This window comes from Pavona decussata, unplaced genomic scaffold, assembly GCF_977016875.1.
Source record: "Pavona decussata unplaced genomic scaffold, jaPavDecu1.1 SCAFFOLD_270, whole genome shotgun sequence".
Classification (NCBI taxonomy): Eukaryota; Metazoa; Cnidaria; class Anthozoa; order Scleractinia; family Agariciidae; genus Pavona; species Pavona decussata.
This window is the reverse complement of record NW_028145672.1, coordinates 11,194-32,856: the sequence shown is the minus strand read 5'-3', so window position 1 is coordinate 32,856 and position 21,663 is coordinate 11,194. Positions and strand designations below refer to the sequence as shown.

Genomic DNA, 21,663 nt, shown 5'->3' with positions numbered 1-21,663 from the left:
TGCTCCACATTGTGTCTCTTCACTCAGGTGTATAAATGAGTAACGGGGACATACTGCTGGGGTATCCCTTTTTATGGAATAACATCCCGTGGGGGGGGGGGGGGGTAATACTCTTAGCTGCATTATGATACAGAAACTGGGTTAAGCTATCTGCTGAAAGTGTTGCTTGCTAGCTTATTTTTTAACGTCAGATTCAAATCAGAGTGCCCATGGTAAAACCTTCCTACTTGCTGAATTGAAAGGATGAAAACCAAACAAACAGCAACAAGAAAATCAATAGAGAAAAATACGGGAAAAAGTTAGTGTTCAATTGAAGTCTTTAATAAGGACAAAATTCAAAAGGGATATATTGAAAAAATTTAGCTGCCAGTGATAACCACCAAGGAATACAAATGGGAAAGAAGTATATATCAGTCACCATTCCACTGATCTCATTTTCAATTACCTGAGACGGGAATCTCTTGTTGGAAGGGCCATTGTATACCTACAGAACATTTCTGGTAAACGTCACAAGGAAATTCACGGTTGCGGGACAAGAAACCAGTTATTTTTGGACGTAGACAAATACATTTTATTAACAACAACGGAGTGAGCTTAGCTTCCTTTTATAAAGGAGCGATAATGTTAACAATACCAAGCAAGTTAAATTATGGCACAAGAAATCGCTCATTTTTGTATGTAGATACACTTACATTGGAATCAATAAAACGAGCGTTTTTCTTTTCTAAAACAAACCATAATTTTTGAGCAACATTAAGAAGCTAAAGTTTTGGCTGCTATTTTTTTTAAATATGTTGTATATAGGTTTTTTATATTAAGTTATATTCTTTGGATCTTTCTTTTTTTCTTGGTATCTGCTAGGATCCTTCTTCTATTTATTCTTTGGATTTATTGCTTTGGCAGGATCTACATTGATACCAATTTTCTTTAACTGAAGTAATACTGATCCTATGAAAAAAAAAATACCGTAGTTGTAGTCAGGCATGCTTATATTAAGAGATAAAATGTGTTGTCACTGACCAGAATCTTAAAAAAATGTGACGTTTCGGTTAAAATACTATAACCTTCTTCAACAAAATTAAAAACGGCGTCCAGTATGTAAATGAGGTGTTTTTAAGAAAGTGAGAACCTCCAGGGATTGGCCAAGATTTTATACATGTCCAGAATGTGTATGTGATCGTTGATCTAATTTGGCGCGCTAATGGAACATTTACAACCATAAATTTGATTTCGACGATCTAAAAATTATGGACCGTTGTCCCCAGTGGCCACGCAGATTGTTTCTGTTTCTACTTTTCTCTTATTCCATTTCTCATCAGTATTACTGAGCTTGGTCCGTTGGGTAAATACGAAATATTCTTCTTGGACAAAAGATGTAATCTCAATGTAAAGTGAGACCATCTCGGAGGTAGTTTAAACCGGCATTCAGGCAATCTCCATCTCTTGTTCAGAATTGCTGTTGGGCCTACAAATAACAATACAACAATTAAACAGTAAAACATTATTTACGCTTGACAAGTATCAAAATAGGTACGAAATGCGTACATGTGTCTACTCAATTATTTTCTAAGGAGAGTAAAACTTGAATCTCTTTGATGTGGAAATGCTGTTTTAATTAAATGCGGACAAGTTTCGAAGGGGGACATAGCTAGGTGGAATCAAAATATTATAAAACTGACGCTGTGAGATGTTTTAAACCGACGTTTCGGCAATGCTGCCTTCTCAGAGTACAATACTATACCGTTAAAAAATTCGTTAAATTTTGCTAGCACGCCCGAATTTATAATAGCGCGCGTGCGCGCAACACACGTGGCAGCACAGCGCGCCTATACTTTCTGCGCATCTCGAGATACTCGGTTTTCCTATAGGTGGTGCCCACTAATACAGGGATATTTTTTGCGCGAATTAAAACTATGCGGAGAAAGCAGAACTTAACAAGTGCTTTCGGTATCCAAAAAGAAAAAGGAGGTAACCATTATATTTTTCAGATATAATAAAGGTTCAATAAAACAGCAACAACAACAACGCCATACATTACTGGTTACCCCTAATTTTCTTTGTGGATTTCAATAGCCCTTGCTAAGATCTACTTTTCCCGTACAGCAATGAACGGCACAAAAATACTTCAGTATTAGTAGGCACCGTCCTTAATGATCAGCTCAAAGGGTGAAGTCACATTCGACTGCGCGCGCCTGCAAAAGTGTTTCGACTACAATTAAAGTGAATGTATGAACGAAGTTGAACGTATGATATTATTCTATTTTTCTTTACGAATTGAAAAAAAACAAAACATTAATGACACATGTCATAGGTTTATTTCTACTATACTAGTCGTATACATATTTTACATTTGATTGAACTATCCGGTCACCTTGAAGCCGCTTCTACCGCAGCGAAAAGCAGAACGAGAAATCATGAAATAAGTTAAATTTTAATTGGTCAGGCGCAACACAAATTTAGTGACCTAGCTAACGTCATGTCACTTAATGTGTTTTGGAAACTTTTTGCACTTTTCTTTGTCTAGCGGTGGATATTTAAAAATTATTCCACAAGGACGCGTTACATGTCAGTTAATAGATAGCTTACTCGACAAAAACTGCCTCGTTGGCAATAATCATCTGATGTCCAACAAGCGCGAGTGGAATAATTGTTCTATTAAAAATAATCAAGGAATATTGCTTGATCTTGTTGATTTCATTTCAAAAATGACTACTTCTTGGCATGTTATGGTGGCTGATATTCCATGGCCGCTTATTAAGCCAATCAAAACTCTGGAATTGCATTATCCAATGCAATATAAATGTGATTCAACCAAATTTATCCAAAGAACTGCATAATTACCATGACACTGCCCCTTTAACGCTTACGCTACATTAAAAGTTAAATAAAGCCTTTGTTCCATTGCTTATTTTAACTTAAGTTTGAAGCAGCCAAATTAAAAAGGTAGCAATGAACGAAATTACAGGAACCTATATCGGTAAGCTATAATTCAAAACTGCTACTGATCCCAGTTTAAACCATCCCCGGATGTTCTGTTATTTGAGTAGCTTTGATCACCGTAAAGTTGACAGATACGCATCATCTGTGGTTAGCATCAGAACTTTTAATTGAGAAGTCATCGTTGTTATTGTAGATTTTACAATAACTGTCTAAATTCCCGCGCGCTGATTGGCTCGTAGCTATTGTCTATAAGAGTACAGACAATAAAAATGACGTCAGATGTAACGCGCGCGCTTTCTCAACGAAAAAAAATAGCCAATTCCGCTCGGCTTTTCCCATGTTATTGTAAAAAACAAATCGATGGCAGTTTTCTATGGTCTATACTCTTATAGACCATAAAATGACGCCATAAAATGTCCAAAACTTGGCAGTGAAACCACTCGCCTGCGGCTCGTGATTCTACTTGAGTTTTGAACATTTTTTGACGTCATTTTATGGTCTATTTAACAATTATTCCACGAGGGCGTGTTGGATATCAGATGATAGATAGCCAACGAGGCGCGTAGCGTCGGGTTGGCTATAATCATTTCATATCCGACAATCGCGAGTGGAATCCCTGATTGTCTTATTAAAAACAATCAAGTAATATTGATAGGGCTTGCTGATTTTCTTTTCAAGAGCAACCAGAAAACAATTAACGGTCGCTACTTCTCGGACATGGTATAATGGCTCATATACCATGGCCGCTAAGCCAATCAAAACCCTGGAATTGCATTATACAATGATCCAGTTTTTAATAAAAGAGTATAGACCATAGAAAACTGCCGTCGATTTGTTAACTATAATCATTCATGTTGGTGGCTTTTTCCAGGCAATGTGGTTGTGACCAATCAGTTACTCAGCTGGTGGGTGGACTTTCAAAGAACGGATGTTTGGGCTAAACACAGGAAAGAAAAAAAAAGTAGCACAACTTCTTCAATGCTCTGTACACTAAAAGCATGGGTTTTACCATCAGTAAGTTGACACAACAATCTTCCTTTTATTAAAACTTTTTCTCACAACGAATGCAAAAAATGATATATTACTCCCGGTTTTCTCCTCCTTCAACCCCCCCCCCCCCTCCCCCTCCCTCCCTCTCATATCACTCGGAGAATTGATAGAGCATACACTGTTTGTAATGCGTAGAAGCGCGACGCGTTCGAAACACTATTAAAGGACTGTGTTTCCTGATACAGAGATATTTTTGAGCAGTTTATGGCTTTTCGAGAAAAGCTGATCCTATTAAGTGCTATGGAATCCAAAAAGAAAATCGTGGGGTAAGCAATCATTTTTAAGAGATAATTAAGCAACAGTTATTCTAAAATCAGAAGCTTTTTCTCCAAATTGAATGTTAAATATCGTCTGGAAATTACGTGATTTCCCCCCTCACTTTTCTCTTTGGTTTTTTAATAGCCTTTCCTAAGATATTCTTTTCCCTTATAGTCATAAATCAGAAGGCATCATTTCTCCCACCATCTCGTGATGCACAGAACATATTTAGCAAAAAGAGACACCGTTCCTAACAGCATTTGCTAGAAAACTTTCTAAATCCTGAAAGTCGTAGATGCTTTTTGTCTTTGAAAATATACAGCTGTTTCGACAAAGGTTGTCCAAAAAAGCGTAAAAGCGTACGCGAGAATGCCGAAATGTAGTCTGGGAAATACTCAATTAATTTCAATAAAAGCTCAGAATTCACATTGCCCGCCATCTTAAGTCCTCGCTGTACTGTAGCAGCATAGTGGGTTCTGAGCTTTTATTGAACTTTTTTGGGTTTTCGCAGACTACCTTTCGGCATTGTTGCTTACGCTTTTTTTGTGTTTGGACAACCTTTGTCGAAACAGCTGTATATCACGCGTATAGACCTACTTGTAGTAAAAAGAAAACATGAAAAACAATGTTATGTCTTCTAAAAGAAGTTATACCATGGACCCATTTGTTCACAGAGGGCCCAGCTGCTAAGGTATAAAAGTTACTGTACATTTTATGCACTATACAGCGCCTCTGCTCCACTCGTTAAAGTTATCCGCTCTTTAAACAAATGGGAACAGGTTACTCAACCTGGGTAGGAGAGATACCACACTGACTTGTCCAACAAAAAAGCAATCAAGTAAGAAAACAAGCAAAAGATAACATGATTAAGATTCCGGCCTTAAAACCAACCTTTTATTTTTGTTGAGTATTTTCAACTTCTCTCGTCGATTCCAGAAGATTTCTCCAATCAGCGTAAAGAGCGCTACAAGCAAACCAGTACCCATGACCACATAAACACCCAGCATGCTCTTCAGATCGATTCTCTTTCGTGACAATGCTAAGGGGAAAGAAGCAAATGCTCTTGTCACCAAAATCATTCTTCACGGCTCAAACATGCCGAATAATGAAAAGACGTTTTGTAAAGAAAGAGGGATTGTACTTTTCATTCGTTATTGCAAGTTTTCAGCCATGAATCTAATGCCAATATATAGCTAGCTGGGCGAGTGTTTCTCTGTGAATAACAAAATCGCTAGCGTTTTCAAAAGACAGCCAGATTGTAAGAAAGGAGGCAAAACCATGTAAATATCAACGCAAAATATAACAACTCTTCTCACAAAATGTGCTTTTAACCTGAAATAATGTACCATGACTCTATCTGTTCCCCGAGATCTCCACAGAAACGTGAGCAAATGTTTCTGTCTGCCAACGTTTTCAAGACCAAAATATATCCTCCATAAGAATTTACGGCGTACATAAAAAGGGATTGACTCACTTGTTTCCTGTTCTTTAGGACACATATTGGTGCTTTCCCACCAAGCTCGTCTCCTTCCCTCAAAAAAACCGTTCTCGTGCAGGTTCAAGATTGCCAATGAAAACTCCTTCATGATGGGATCGTTTGCTTGGAAAGCGAATCCAAGCCCTTTGGCCATGCCCAATCCTGGAACTGAAAACAATTTGATTATTTAGTCAATAAGGTTAAGGGCCCCTTTATATCAGTCTGGTTCACCAAGCTGGCCCGATATTCGCGACTATTCCCTTTGGAAAGAGTTTGATTGGTTCCACCGTTTTGTCTCAGTTAACCAGCCTGAAATTTCTCATGTGATCAGAAAACAGAATTCATCCCATAAATCGAGTCAGTCTAGTTACTTGGTTGATATTATTAGGTCCTATGTGCACTACAGGATGTAACCACCTTCCCACAGAAACAAACATTCTCTGAGGATTACTGGTCATTTTGATGGCCAGCGTTTAATCCATTGGTTTGCCGCTTGTCCTTTATTTGTGCCAATCGGCCGGCAGAACTGTGTCCATTTCCCAATGATAGAGCAACGTGTTGCAATGTGCCCGTTATTAAATTTTTCTCTGGTGTCTCTTTATAGAACTATGCCAAGGTTGGAATCGCCGGTGCAGCGTGAACGAGTTAGGCAAGTCTGGTACATGAACTTCTGTAGTTGCGTTTTTAAATTAAGCTAATTATCTGTTGTTTTCTGTTCAAGAGTTAACTTGCAACCTTCCTCCTAGCCAGTGGCTTGAAGCATTTGTTCCATGATCAAAAATAATAACTTATAAGTGTTAGACCAATTGTGTCGAAAAATCATGCAGCAGATTACCCTTGACATAATCGTCTGCATAGCGTCTGCATATGTTCATTTACGATACTTATTTCGATGCGGATCATCATCTAAATACTAAGCCAAGTGACTAAGGTCCAACCAATTTGCTTTGTAAGCGTGAAGTTTCAAGTATGACTTAAGGCATTTGAGATCAATGAGAGGAAGTGATGAGGCCATTTGACGTGAGCATGGATGACGGCCATATAGGATCTGTCATTTTGGATTTCTGGATTTCCCCCCAAAAACACCAAATTTGACCAAAAAGTAATCAAAACAAAAACGTTTTACCTGTCATAAGGTCGCAGGGCTGATGGTTAGCAGCATACCTGACAACCGGACCATCATTAATAAACACAGACTCTTCTGTTTCTCGTAACCACTGAATTGCTTCTTTGGTGGTTTTGACCCAAGATTGATCAGCTTTAATTCTGTTCCATATCTTCTTATGTGTTTCATACTGGCTCGTCTTGAAGAACTCGTAGATGCTCCCTGAATCTAATATTGCAACTTTGTAGGATGATTTAAGGATGTCTTCAAGGTTATTGATTGGAGAGGCGGCGTTTTTGACCGTGAAGAAGGCTGCCAGGTTTGCGGTGTATGTTGAGACCCAGATAAGAATACAGAACCAATAACATCCGGTCAGGATACGAGCTAAAGTAAATAAAACAATATTTTAATTTCTGTATGCTATCCAAGTTACCATCGATACATGAGAGGCAGAAACCCGGCTATTTTGCCCCTGGGGGGTGGGGGGTGGGAGCAGGGATGCAACAGTGGTGAGAGTACTAGCCACTCACTAATGTGGCCCGGGTTTGATTCCCGGGCTTACCTCCAAATTTGGGCTGAATTTCTTATTGGTTCTCGTCCCAGGTTCTTCGCATTTTCCCCTCTCCACGGAAGACCAACGATGCAAAATTTGAGATCGACCTGGAACGCACCGACACCATTGAGGCAAGCTCATAGAAGCTCACTGGTTCTCTGTCGGTAAAGAGGTTCGATTTCCATTTACATCCAAGGAAGTAGCAACAACCATAAAACACCTTAGTCGACACGACCGGTAGGAGCACACAATCATTTTTATTGCGAAAGGCAACTTGTACGCGTAAAAACCAGATTGTTCTTAAGCCTATTCTTCCAGCATCAATCTGAATTAAAATAGTTCTGACCCTTCACTCTCCTACACCCTTCTCCGATAAAAAAAAAGAAATTATCATAAACAACAACAACAACAACAACTGCAATAGTCGTAATAATGATAATAACACCAACAACAGCTACAACAACCGATAAAAATCTTCAGTCCCTTGAGAATATTGTCAATATTGAATTAAATAGAGTCTATGAATGGCTAACTGCCAATAAGCTTACGCCAAACACGAAGAAGTCAAACTTTATAATTTTTCACCCCTAACAAAAGAAACTTGACCACCAAGTTAACCTTAAAATATTCGATAATGACACTAAAACCTTTGTGCCCTTAGAGCAAAAGGTGTATATCAAATACCAAGGGGTGTTAATTGATTCTAAACTTAGCTGGAAATACCACATTACACATATTACTACTAAAATAAGTAAAACTATTGGTATAATCGCCAGACTAAGACATTTGGTCCCTACTAGTACATTGATAACTCTTTACAGATCTTTGATATCCCCTTACTTATCCTACGGCATTGCTGTATGGGGCCAAGCTGCGCAGACATACCTTAACCAAATCCTTGTTCTACAAAAGCGCGCCCTCCGCCTCATATATTTTGCACCTTATAGATCTCATGCAATTCCTCACTTTGTCTCCTCTAGTAGTATCCCGATCAATACACTTTATTTTCAATCAATCTCGACTCTAATGCATGATGTTTTTAATAAATTAGCACCGTGTAATATTTCTAATCTTTTTTACTTTTCAAGAGAGACACAATTATAATACGAGATTCTCCTCAACTGGTAACTACCACATTATATATTCGAGACTAAACCAACAATCTAAATCTTTTTCTCGACTTGGGGCTAAAATATGGAACAGTATTCCCTTAGAACTTCGAAAATTACCCAAGAACAGCTTTAAGAGGAAAATGCAAGACCTGTTATTTTCATATTTTATTAAAAGAGGATGATTATGTTGGCATTCCTACTCTTATCTCTGAGTTTTCAAAACTGAAAGTTACAACATGATCGTAATTAAATCAATCTATTTAGAGTATAGTAATTTATATTTCTTTTCTTCGTATGTTCACTTATTTTCTTTTCTTTCTTTTTTTCAATGTTTGTATGGCTCACTGACCAATTGTGTATAGATTTTTGTAAACTGTAATTTATTCTTGTTAATTAGTCTTATCACTACCCGCCTAGATTAGCTCTAGCTAGTTGCGGGTTAGTGTTGTCCTTGAATTTTTATGTTAACATTTTTGAATAAACTTGAATAAACTTGAACAACAACAACAACAACAACAACAACAACAACAACAACAACAACAACAACAACAACAGTAACAAAAGCAAAAACGCTGGCCAGGATGGGGCTTTGGTACTTTTGGAAAATCTCAAAATTGATGAACCATCCGATCATAAGATTGAATACCTTTACATGCCGCTACTATACCTGATAGACTCTTGGGCTGGTTGTCAGCTCCTTGCTGCAACATACAAGCCAGTGTAAACCACACGCTGTTACAAAAGCTGAACTCCTCCGACGTTCCACGACCATTCGCGTCTTTGTACCCATAAGGACTGAAGTAGTTTATGATAAACACAGCAACAGAGATGACCACAAGACTGGCAAGTGTAGCAAACCAGACGTTGTTGTGAAAAGGATTCAAGAACTGCAGATAATCAATTCTTCTGCTGTCGGAAGGCGCTTTCTTGAGTAGCATTTCGTCAGTGTAATACATAATCGGTAGACTGAAGTCCACTACTTTCTCTCGTCTTTCCGTTATGGTCAATGCAGCTACAGCAATATCTGCCTTCTATACAAACAAGGAATCACTTGTTATCCAAGTAGGATTATGTGACTCTACTATAGTACTGTACAAAAGGAATTTCATTGAATTTCACTCAGTTATATTGACAAAATTTCAACAAAATGTTAACAATGTTTGACCCGCCTCAAAAGAAAATAGGAAATTATTTTAAATTTTGATGAGACTTTTTCCCATCACAAGGAGAAAATTCTGTTGAGATCGACGACAAATGACCCTAATTTTGCTTTTTTTGGACTAAACACTTCATAAATACAGTCTTTCGTGCCATCCACTTAAAAATAACGGGCACAACTTTGTAGCCAGTTAATTAAAATTTAGCATTAAGGAAACAAAGCCAACCCAGCGCACTGGCATCACCAACGAGTGCTAATTAACATAAAAATTGTGTCAAAAAAAGCTTAGTAGCTGGGCATGTGATAAGTGGGTACTCTTGGAGTGTGTGCTTTCATGCATCATATGATTAGGAGTTCTGCTGTTAGGGTAGCCTGGCCAATTCGTTTGCATTATTTCAAGACTGAAATGAACAAGTTATGTATGTAGCTCCAGATGAAATTCTTTAATCTTGAGATCAGTCGTCAAATCATCAATAAGTCATGGAGGGAAAACAAAGAAAATCACTTTCAATGAGTTTGGTAATCACGAGAAGAGTGTCTCATCCTATTTTCAAACATCTCGAAGATGGTTAAGAAATACACACTTCTCGGTGTTTGGAAATCGGATGAAACACTCTTCCTCGTGTTTGATATAACAATTCACAAACCTTATTTATTAGCTCTGCAATCATCCCATTCCACGTTCCATTTTCCGTTTCAGCGCCGTACAGCCCGTCAGGGGAGAGGTAGATGTCATACGTAAAATGAAGTTTCTTAGCAAGTTCCTTCAACAGATCGATGCAATATCCTTCATATCTAACTGTCCCGTCATTTTTCCTCTTCATCATCAGGAACGGATCATCCTTTTTGGGTATAAGAAAAACTTATAATGGACGTAATCATGGCGCAGTACTAATAAAAACATGTGAATAGATTCATTTACGTGATAAATGCTCGAAAATTTCTTGCATCCTTTTCTAAGCGCTTGATCAATTCACAATGCAATCTTTTTCCCATCTAATTCCAAAAGATTTGGTAATGCAGAGACAATGGCGTCATGAAGACACCAAAACGTCGGTTTTTATCGTTAATTTTTGCATGTCTCTGTAATTCCAAAAGAAAAGAGAAAACAAACAAACAAACAAACAAACAAACAAACAGGTAAACCAGAAAATCTCCACACATAGGAACATTCTCCCTTAAAGAAATGGGCCAACAGAGGCTCCCCATTTTATCGGAAACTGACTTGTCAACTCATTTATCTTTCAGTTACCATAGCAACAACAACTTTAAGGTTCCTTCCTTCCACTTTTCCTCCAGTGGTTTGGTTTTTGATGTTGGGCTGGGTGTTTTCATCAAACACGGTATGTTTAGTTGCGTTCCACGATCCTATCTAATAAACAAAAAATGAAATATGTTTTATTAATATAGCACAACCGAAAGAAAAGGGAGACAATCACTAGCTAGCTCCGTCGGTTCCTATCTAGGAATATGAGATCACTTGGTTTGTTCTGAGTTAGTACGTTGATGACTTGGAAAAAACATTTCGACTTGTAATGGATATAAAACATGGAATGCTTCGCAGCCTCTGATAAAAATGAAAACTCTGCACTAAACGTCGTATGTTGCAGACGAAGAGAAGTCCATAACATATTCAAGACAAGCTTAAGTAGACTATTGATTTGACGGAAAGTTTTTGCATGGAAATTCTACCAATAAAATAAGTTCATCTTTTCAGTCATCTTTGCATGACCATCATATAGTAACTAATATGAAGATGTTGTCCCGTTGTCTCAACAACTTAGAGCAATTTAGATTTGCAAAGTGTGCTGGTTTAAAAAAAATCCAAACAAACAAAAATGACAACAACAGGAGGCCTGCAGATCTGAAAGGAACATCTTCTTGTGTAAGTAATTTAAAAATGATAGAAACCAGCATAAACAAATGGTAGTAATAAATTACGCGTAACCAGCCCAGTTGATCGTCGGATGGGGAGTTTTAACAAGTATTCGAAACTGGCGAGTTGAACACAAGTAGCAAAGTATAATACTATCTACTATTTATTGGTGAAGTCACTCAACGACCACAAAAACAACCAATAAAGAAAGAGACTTTTAAAGAACAAAAGATGCCAGTATGGTATTTTGCTTCTTACCTTCTTTAAGGAATTGTTTCGAAGATTCAAAATTTCCAGCTCAATCCCCTTTCGTTTTCCATTTTCGTCAAACTTGATAGGTCCGGTTAAACCATCAATGTTGACCTGTAGAGAGTGATCAGACCACCTTAAATTGCAAAATGCACAGAGAGAACCAACCTCGAGATAATTAAAACAGAAAAGACTCGGAAAGTGATTTTCGTATTCGGAAATACTGCTTGGTACCGGTAATAGCTGTAAATTAAAACTGTTTGAACTGTTCAGATTTCTTTGATTTGAATTTACGAAGAGACTGAAAAGTTCAGAGAACTGAATTGTAAAGGGGTTATATCCTTCTTGAAACTAAGCTGGCCTTTCTTGAACCGCATGCATACGTATTTTGAACGAGCTTTTGTTAGCTCATAGACATTACGTGGGTTAAAAAATTCACTCATTCATTCATTCATTCATTCATTCATTCATTCATTCATTCATTCATTCATTCATTCATTCATTCATTCATTCATTCATTCATTCATTCATTCATTCATTCATTCAACTTAAAGTAACAGTCTTTCAATCCCTTCTCCATTTGAAAAGTTTGAGATGATATGTCTTTGAAAATAAAGGATTGAATCAGCACCTCCACAGAAATGCAAGGCTTGTACGTTTCTCTTTGACTTCTACCATTGTATGCACGTTATCGGTCCTATTTGACAAATCTACAATACTAGTAAGTACCTTACCTCTCTCATGCAGGTCAACATTGCGTCTCTTTCTCTTGAATTGATAGCAGACCCATTAATCGATGAACATGGTTCTTTGTTTAGAGCCCGTTTGATGACTGGCACGGAATCATAAGCAAGTGCAACGAAGAGCTACGAAATTATTAATCATTGGTCAGTGAGAACGTTCATTGTGGGAATTAACAATAACAATAATAATAACAATAATAACAATAGCTAATGAGCAGCCAAGCCACCTAATCAGGTTACAGCATTTGTTGTCGAGCGTTAATATTATTCTAACAAATTTACATAAAGTTAAGGTGGAAATTTCTTCTATTTCTTGAACAAAGACAGCGAAAAATGTTTCATACCTTTTAATTAAAATGTTTCAAATGTTCAGTTATCTTTACCTCATGTTACGTACGCGCACATACCACCGTACCTTGTCACTGGTATCATAATTCTTTCCCACTGCCTTTTCCAGTTTATCAGAAGAATTAATGTAAAGCCTCAATGCTAAAACCACATTGCCTGAGAGACTAGTTAAGTTCCCCGAGACCTGGAGTAGAAATTAAATGTTAATACTCTTCCTGATTAGTAAAACCTCCAGTGTTGATAATTGGTTTGCGCTAGAACGCTTTTTATTCTTTGAAAAAACAACAACAACAAAAAAAAAAAAAAAAAAAAACTAGCATTTTTGAGCTACTAATGACTTTATGCTAAGTATTTTATTTGTGAAGAGCTTCAGCCTCCATGAAGGAGAACAGCCATCTAAGTGTGATGAGCTTCAGCCTCCATGAAGGAGAACAGCCATCTAATCGTGATGAGCTTCAGCCTCCATGAAGGAGAACAGCCATCTAAGTGTGATGAGCCTCAGCCTCCGTGAAGGAAAACAGCCATCTAATTGCGATGAGCTTCAGCCTCCGTGAAGGAGAACAGCCATCTAATTGTGATAAGCTTTAGCCTCCATGAAGGAGAACGGCCATTTATTTGTGAAGAGCTTCAGCCTCCATGAAGGAGTACAGCCATCTAATCGTGATGAGCTTCAGCCTCCGTGAAGGAGAACAGCCATCTAATTGTGATAAGCTTTAGCCTCCATGAAGGAGAACGGCCATTTATTTGTGAAGAGCTTCAGCCTCCATGAAGGAGTACAGCCATCTAATCGTGATGAGCTTCAGCCTCCGTGAAGGAGAAACAGCCATCTAATTGTGATGAGCTTCAGCCTCCGTGAAGGAGAACAGTCATCTAATTGTTATGAGCTTCAGCCTCCAACAGTCATCTATTTGATGTTATTGTTCAACACAATGTAACACTGACCAAATATGGTCATGGTGCACTCAATATTCTTCGGTCGTCCGCATACAACAGATTTCCTGCGATATACGTAATTTCGCGCGTGGGGGAGAAAAATGGCGAAATAAAAATTGTCCAAACTTTTCCGCAAAAAATGTCCTTTGTTATATACCGTGTTATATCCTCCTTTGATTATCCCCTTATTTTGGCCAACTCTGCCTACGTCCCCGTCGGCTAAGTATCAGGCGATATTCCGCAGGATAATTATTAAATATTTGAAGGATACTTAATATTTGACCAAGGTCTAAGAAAATTTGGCTGGTAAATGTCATATGTATTTCAAATGCTTTCTCGACACTGGTTACCGTAGACAACCTTTTACTATTCGGTTGGTCAGATTACCTTAGTCTTAAGCCCAAATGAACTTTGTCTGGATAACCAGTGCTAATTGTTCTATTTATCCTTTAAATAGAATCAAATGTTTAGGTTTTTGCCTCACCTGTCCTTGTAATATCCATTTAGAGTGATTGTTGTGTTTACAAGGTTTCTGTTACAAAAGAAATGCATATATAATTAAAAAAAAAAAAACATTGAAACCCCAGGAAAACAGCCATAGGTGGCGCCGCGGTAAAAGCTTAATCCAGTCAGTTCCTTTCCACGAGGCTACTAAAATTATGTATTACTACAACTGAGCTGCTTTCTTGTAGAAGCTAGTATCATCAAACAGAATGGGAAGGAAGAGATGAAAGGAGGAGGAGGAAAGACAATCAATATTACCTGCTGATTGAGTAGGCGTTCCATGTTTTCTTTACTTGTGTAAAGTAGAATAACGTCTGGCCCAAGGTTTGTTATTTTCTCCAGTGCTTCACGGACTGATGCTTCCTGATCTTCATTTGTTTGGTCTTTCTCGGTAAGCTGCACAAAATTTATGGTGAACTTTGCACTTTGGGATATGGTATAGAAATACCCGGCTTCATACAGACGTCCCTCTGAAAGAGATTGAAGAAAACCTTTGGTTTTGAACATAAATGTATTTAACTTAAGAAGTCGTTTAAAAATTCTCGTGGAGGCTTTATTTATTTTTAAATATTATGTGGAGACTGATCGACACTATGCTTGTCTGTGTTTGCCGTTTGAATGGGTGACATACTTCACTTCAAAAACTCATTAATAATTCATGAACCAATTGACCTATCAAATGGTCGATAAAACATCACGTGCAGTGGTTTTATATCCGATGAAACCTCCCCCTTATTAGTATGCGGTCTTTAATGTTTTTCTCGTCTGCTAATTTCCAACGTTCAGAAAAGCATCATTGTTATGAACTCTCTTAACACACACTTTTCCAACAATATTTTTGAAGCCGTTCAAAAGACTCGCAGCATGTGTTTTGTCGGGTCCAAAGCCACTCGGCTGCGCCTCGTGGTTTTAAATCCCAATAAAACACTGCTGCTCGTGTTTTAAACATTACTTAAAAAAACTTGAAACTGTTTAGTTAACCATCAAATGATTTAGTAAACTCACAAACGCTCAGGTATGAGTTCTCAAAACTTATCTCATTTGTGGTTTAGTGTTAGAGTAGCTTACATAAACATCTCTTTAACAGACATTAAACATTAGTAGTTAAGGAAGTTGTACCATCAAAAACAAGTGCTATCTTGTTCCACTGGAATGTGTTGAGTATATCAAGTGTAGCATGCGCGTAGTCCCTGTAACCCGCTGACATCTCAATCGCATTTTCACACTGATCGAATGGCCTGTCGTTTCCATAGAGACGTATGAGGGGAATGCCGGTTACTGTGGAGAGTGCACATGTGGGGTACTTTGTGTGGCTTCCCTCGATAAGTGCAACGACGTTTTGTTGAAGCAACACTGAAGCTGAAACCAAAAACCTCAAATCAATAGTTGGTAAATGGTGGGATTAAGCAAAGGACTAACGTATTGTTTATGTATAAATCACAGGCTCCTTATTGCCTCATTTGCACAAATGAAACAACTATAAACAACAGCTATCAGCTAAAGTTTCAGCCATTTCTGATCTACCACCTTAGATTTTAGCCCGGCATTTCTCAGCTATCAATTAACTAAGTCGAAACTCAGTTAACCATCAACTACACACGGTTTCTTGACGCTCCTCACGTTTCAATTATTGGATACAACTCAATATATAATCTAATGCCCATTTAATACAACTACAATACAGAGTGCAATAATTATTGAATACAACTACTCAATACACAATCCAATCCAATAACTGTTGGATACAACTACTCAATATGCAATCCAATCCAATAATTATTGGATATAACTACTCAATATACAATCCAATTATTGTTGGATAAAACTCCTAAATACACAATCCAATAACAATTGAATTGGATACAACTACTCAATATATAATCCAATAATTATTGGATACAACGATAAACTGCCTTTTCTCAGGTAATAGTTAAGATTTGCACCCTCTGATAAGTTAAATATTCTCTGAGAAATTCAATACCTTCAAAAGCTTTGAAATTTACAAAGAGTGTATAAGGTCGTTGCAAAAATCTTGGTACTTGTTTCTCAAAAACTATTAAACATGTCACACTCAATTTTCAGGGGCTTGAAAGTTTGCCAAGGTCTTTCAATTTGTCGCTAGTTTTTTTCTTTATGTTAATTTATACTCAGTAATGCTTGCTTAAATAAGGCAGTTGAACATGTAAACCGTTTACACGGAGATCCTCGTATTAAGTCATGTCCCATATGCCCCTTAACCCATGGAATTCTGCTGTTGCTACTTGAAAAACGTGAAAAATATACACACGCAAATATGTTACCTTGATTGAATAGGCTGGTGTTCTCTATCGTGTTGATGGATTTGAAGACAACTGAAACATTGCTGAAAGCATTTGTCTTGTTGGCGGCGAAGAGCATCGCATCATACACTACTGAATTTTCGTGAATAACACCTATAAAGGATGGGCGGTAGTGATATAGTTTTGTTCATTTAATGCGTAACCACCCCTCCCTCCACCAAAAGAGGTTCCAACCCCTACTCCCCCAACCCACGACTTATTTATTTACGTCTTGTAGCTTTCACATTAAAGCATTATTTTTCTTTGAAATCAATCAGTATATTTCACTTACCGAATGTATATTTTCTGTTTTTCGTTTGAACCTTTTGAATGGACGAGACACATATTATGAACGTGATGTAAATGATTCTTCTTTCCATCTTTAATAACTAAATAGGTAAGTAAGGAAGAGAAATCAGTATGCTTAGGAATAGTAACTAAATTCCACAAAAACGTTCGATGCAAGCAAGTTAGATTATTAATAAACGTTAAGCATCTTTAGATTAAGAATACCAAAGACAACAGTCACAAGCTAGTACGGGATGTACATTTTCAGTTCATCGATGAAATTATCTGATACGATTTTTTTTTAAGTGAAATGGCAACTTGTGAATCAATGAAGAAGCGTTCTCAAGTCAAAGTAAACTTTGAAGGAAATTCTATGTCCTCGTAGAGGAAGTAGTTGCCTGGAAGTTTAAAGGTTCGACTCCCCTCTTAGAGGACTGTAAAATTTTCCCTTTGTTCACTGATTGACATGATTGTGTTAGGGAAATCAAAATACTGATATACGTGTTTTGTTTTTCGAGTTACAGTAGAACCTCCATTTAACGAACCTCTATATCACGAAGTCCTCGGTTGATATGAACGACATTCCTTTAAAAATGCATGGAACAGAACCTCGATAAAACTAACCCTCAATATAACGAACCAATTTCCCTTGGCGCTTCGTTAAATTAAGGTTTTACTGTATGAACGTGTGCGTGACCGGATTATTTAAAATGTTTATTAACTTACAAATGACTTTTAAAAGAAGTGGTACTTAACGTTGTTAATATTTCATAGGTATAAAAAAGATTAAGGCAAAACAATTTCTCCAAACAGCAGGAAAATTTTCCACTGCATTATTGTTGTTGGTGTCATTGTCTGAGAAACGAAGGCACAAAGAAACACAATGTTTAACTGGAGTCATTTGTGAGCGAAAATCCAAGGGTTCATAAATTGTGCGGGTTTCTCCATTAAAACGTTATTTCTTGCGTTTCGTCTTCATTTAATTGAAGAGTTTAAGAGACAACTATCAATAAAATTTTGCAGAAGATAAGTAGTGATGCACACTTCATGTACGTAACTTACAAATGACTTTTAAAAGAAGTGGTGCTTAACGTTGTCAATATTTCAAAATCTTTCTTTATACCTATGAGTCATAGGTATAAAGAAAGATTTTGGCACAACAATTTCTCCAAACAGCAGGAAAAATTTCCACTGCATTATTGTTTTTGGTGTCATTGTCTGAGAAACGAAGGCACAAAGAAACACAATCTTTAAAAACGTTATTTCTTGCATTTCGTCTTCATTGAATTAAAGAGTTTAATAGGCAACCATTAATAAATTTTTGCACACTTCAAGTACGTCACGAGCATAGGTCAGAGTGTAAAGAAATTAATTGGACCACCAGATTCTGCTGGGCCAAGAAATGAAAAATGAAGTTGCTAACAATAATCTGTAAATAATTTTGGTAGCTTCAGCATGGTATTTATTTTTCATTTCGAATTGTTGAATTTAAAACTTTAACTAAATTAATTCTTGTTAGCGATCTTAGAGAAAAATAATTAAGCAACATAAAAGTTATCAACAGACAGAAATTAAACAGGTGTCTGCATGTGAAACTACAGCTATTTTAAACATTGTATTACAAGCAAGGCATTCTGACAACGCACATTGGAAATTAAAGTTTTGTATAATTCTCGTTAGGTGTCAGTAGTCGTGCACTTTTTAAACTTTGGTTTGTTTTTTTGCTTTTTTGCTGAAACCATGTCCTGTAGTTTAATGTGAGCTGCTTTCAATAACTTTAGCATTATTTACTCAGAGCGATAATGTTCGTGCACTTTTTTAACTTTGGTTTGTTTTTTGCTTTTTTTCTGAAACTAGGTCCTGTAGTTTGTTGCGTTAAATGTGAGCTACATTCATTAAATTTAGCATTATTTACTCAGAGCGTTAACCCGAAATTTCAAGTGAAAAAAAGTCGGACAAAGTGCCAAAAATAAGCCAAAAGTTTTTTTTTTGGTCTTAAGTGCAATTTCCGAATTATCCAAACATTTTTGTTCTTAAAATTACGATCTTCCTCATACTGTATTTCAAATTTTCTTGGCTCAATTAATTTTGTTATTGTCATTGCTGTCGTATTAGGTCCTGGTAAAGTTACACAACTAAACAAAGAATGGCTTATAACTTCCTCCTTGGCAAAAGTTTCGACAATGCATCAGTTTTCTTTCATTGAATCTTGACAGCTCATTCTTAGGAGCATTTTGAAAACAAATTTAATTAAACTCAGTTACGGAAAAATTTCTCAGCTGAAATTGATGAATTACTATCCCTAACTTTTCTGTGTAAATTAGAAAGGAACTTAGTAGAATAACAGTCCTCTCCTTAATTTTAACCTTTTGTCTTTCTGACGGATATTTTCAATTATAGCAGGTGATGTTTTTCGACAAGGGATACCACTTACTCTGACATCTCCACAATGCAGTCTTTCCTTGCTTTTGTTTTAAGCTCCTCGTGGTTTCAGTTTCTCATTTTAAAAATATCCAAAATTTGTTGGTGATTGTAAAAAATAATATACAACAAAAGTGTGTGTTTTCGCGAATGAAACATGCTTATCTTTGATATGACTATGGTATATATCAATATGTCCTCTAATTCACCTCGAATTCTGTTTTATCTGCGCTTTGCGAAATTTTAAGTCTTCAAGAATATCCCTAAATATTAACCAATTTTTAAAAAAAAAAAAAATTGTCACGGAAGGCTCCTGTTTAGTGCACCTATTAAATTCTGGCGCCAACGAATGTATAAGTCAGCTCTTTGCTAAAAAAAAAGTTAATTTGAATGTAGCTACTTAAAGTTAAATTAATTCAGAGATTTGAGTTCTATTTTAGCTTAGCAATCGTTAAACATAGGCTATGCTTATGGAACTTACCTCTGTATCGATTCCCCTCGGATTGATGCAAATGAAGAGTCTTGTTGCGAGTCTGCAAATTATCAATGCACCGTAGCAAAGGCGCCACCTGCCAAACTATTGATTGTCGCGGGATGCAAAGTTCATTCTTTTGGCAATAAATTCGTCACGTACCCATCAAATATCTTTATTAAATCAATAAACAACGCATTTGGTATTATTTTCAGTGCAAAATGAAGAACTTTTCCTGAGACAAGTTTAACTTGAGTTAATGAAACACTTAGGTTTCAAAATTCTGCAAGAGGTTGGAAAAATATGGAACTTGTTATTGAATAGTCGTTTTTAACAAAAAAGCAATTATTTGTAGAGGCTGATGAAAGAAAATGCTGGTGGATGTGTTTAATATTTAATAGTAGTTTACATTTTAGCTAATTTATATGAAAATATTGGAGTTATGTGCTAATCATAGAGTGACAGGTCTGATTTCCAACCGCGGTCACTTCAGGCTTCCGGCTTGTGATCATTTGGGCTTAACAAGTCTGCTGTCTACCCCCGCTTCTCCTTGTGAAGGCGTAGCGTAACGGTAACCGCGTTGGAATTTCGCTTGGTCGATCTGAGGGTCGGTGGTTCGAGGCTGGCTTGGTCTCCTAGTTGCTGTGTTGCTTCCTTAGACAAGAAACTTTGCTCCACATATGTATGTAAAAAAACGAGCAATTTACGCAAAACTAAAGTCCTGATTAAGGCCACTAGGACTAACAGTTCGATATTTGAAAATCAAACGCATCTTCTGCTTCTTCCGGTATGCTTTGTTGGCTAGGCCTGCTTCATAACCGCAACCTTCAGATCTTCGAGTGTATGATTGTCTTGGTTGAAATGGGCGAGCACAGGAAGGTCATTTCTCCCGTTGATGACATCTCTACGGTGCTCCCTGAACCAGTCCGCCAACCTACGACCAGTGTCCCCGATGTAAACTGTCGATGGACATTTGGTGCATGTTAAGCAGTAAACCACGTTGTCCGTGATGCAGGAATAATGTCCTGTGACATTAATCTGCCCTTTGGGTGTTGTTATTGTGGGAGACACATTGACGTGGGGACATGTATGGCAAACGATCCTGTTACAACGGAACATTCCTGGTGGTTGGTTCGAAGGGTTTTGAGTTAGGCTGCTTCTGACTAGCAAATCCTTCAGATTCTTTGCACGCCTGAAAGCCTTCAGTGGTGGTTTATTGAAGATATTGGCGGTCGTGCTGTCTTCATGAAGGATCCGGAAGTTCCTTGGAATGATTTTAACGGCAACCAGGTTTCTTGGCTGGAAAGTGGTGACAAATGTAACTCTATCAATAGCGGTGTTGTTTGCGACGACACTCTTCACAATTTCAACCCTTGATTTAGTTGATGCTCGTTCTCTTTCCTTTCTAATGACGTCATCTGGATACCCGCGTGATGTAGAAAAGGTCTCCATTCTTGCTGCCTTGATGTCAAAATCAGCGTAATCACTGCAAATCTTATGCAGTCTGAGAAACTGACCATAAAGTATGGATGACTTGCAACAGTTAGGATGGGATGAACTGCAGTTGAGGTAAAAGTGGCTTCAGATAGAATCTACGAGCTTGCCAGTATTCTTGCATGGAACAGTTGCAGAGGTGGAAAACATTATTTCTAACTAGCCAGGGGCCCGTTTCTCGAAAGTCCCGATAATTAACGGGCCCTGAAAGCTGTTGTTGTTTACATTGACTTTGAGGTTTCAATAGTTTTGCAGATAATATGACAAAACTATCAGTTCAAAAAAGAACAAAATGGCCTGGTTTGTTAGCTAGAACCCGCGCTTTTATTCTTTAGATTTTAATTTGAATATTTGATTTCGGGC

General features: G+C 37.3%; 1 protein-coding gene across 1 annotated transcript; it reads right to left on the bottom strand.

Annotated features, from left to right (window-relative positions):
- Window positions 1-1,425: 1,425 nt before the first annotated feature.
- Window positions 1,426-19,896, bottom strand: LOC146455704 (glutamate receptor 2-like). Its single transcript, XM_085093943.1, has 16 exons — window positions 19,812-19,896; window positions 16,918-17,014; window positions 16,608-16,739; window positions 15,427-15,666; window positions 14,566-14,777; window positions 14,288-14,335; window positions 12,938-13,054; window positions 12,514-12,645; window positions 11,789-11,893; window positions 10,907-11,026; window positions 10,302-10,496; window positions 9,163-9,526; window positions 6,852-7,214; window positions 5,723-5,893; window positions 5,140-5,287; window positions 1,426-1,465 (listed from the first exon to the last, which is right to left on the bottom strand). Exons 2-16 carry the CDS (start codon window positions 17,003-17,005, stop codon window positions 1,426-1,428), a joined length of 2,475 nt encoding a protein of 824 aa, XP_084950069.1. The 5' UTR covers window positions 17,006-17,014; window positions 19,812-19,896.
- Window positions 19,897-21,663: the final 1,767 nt, after the last annotated feature.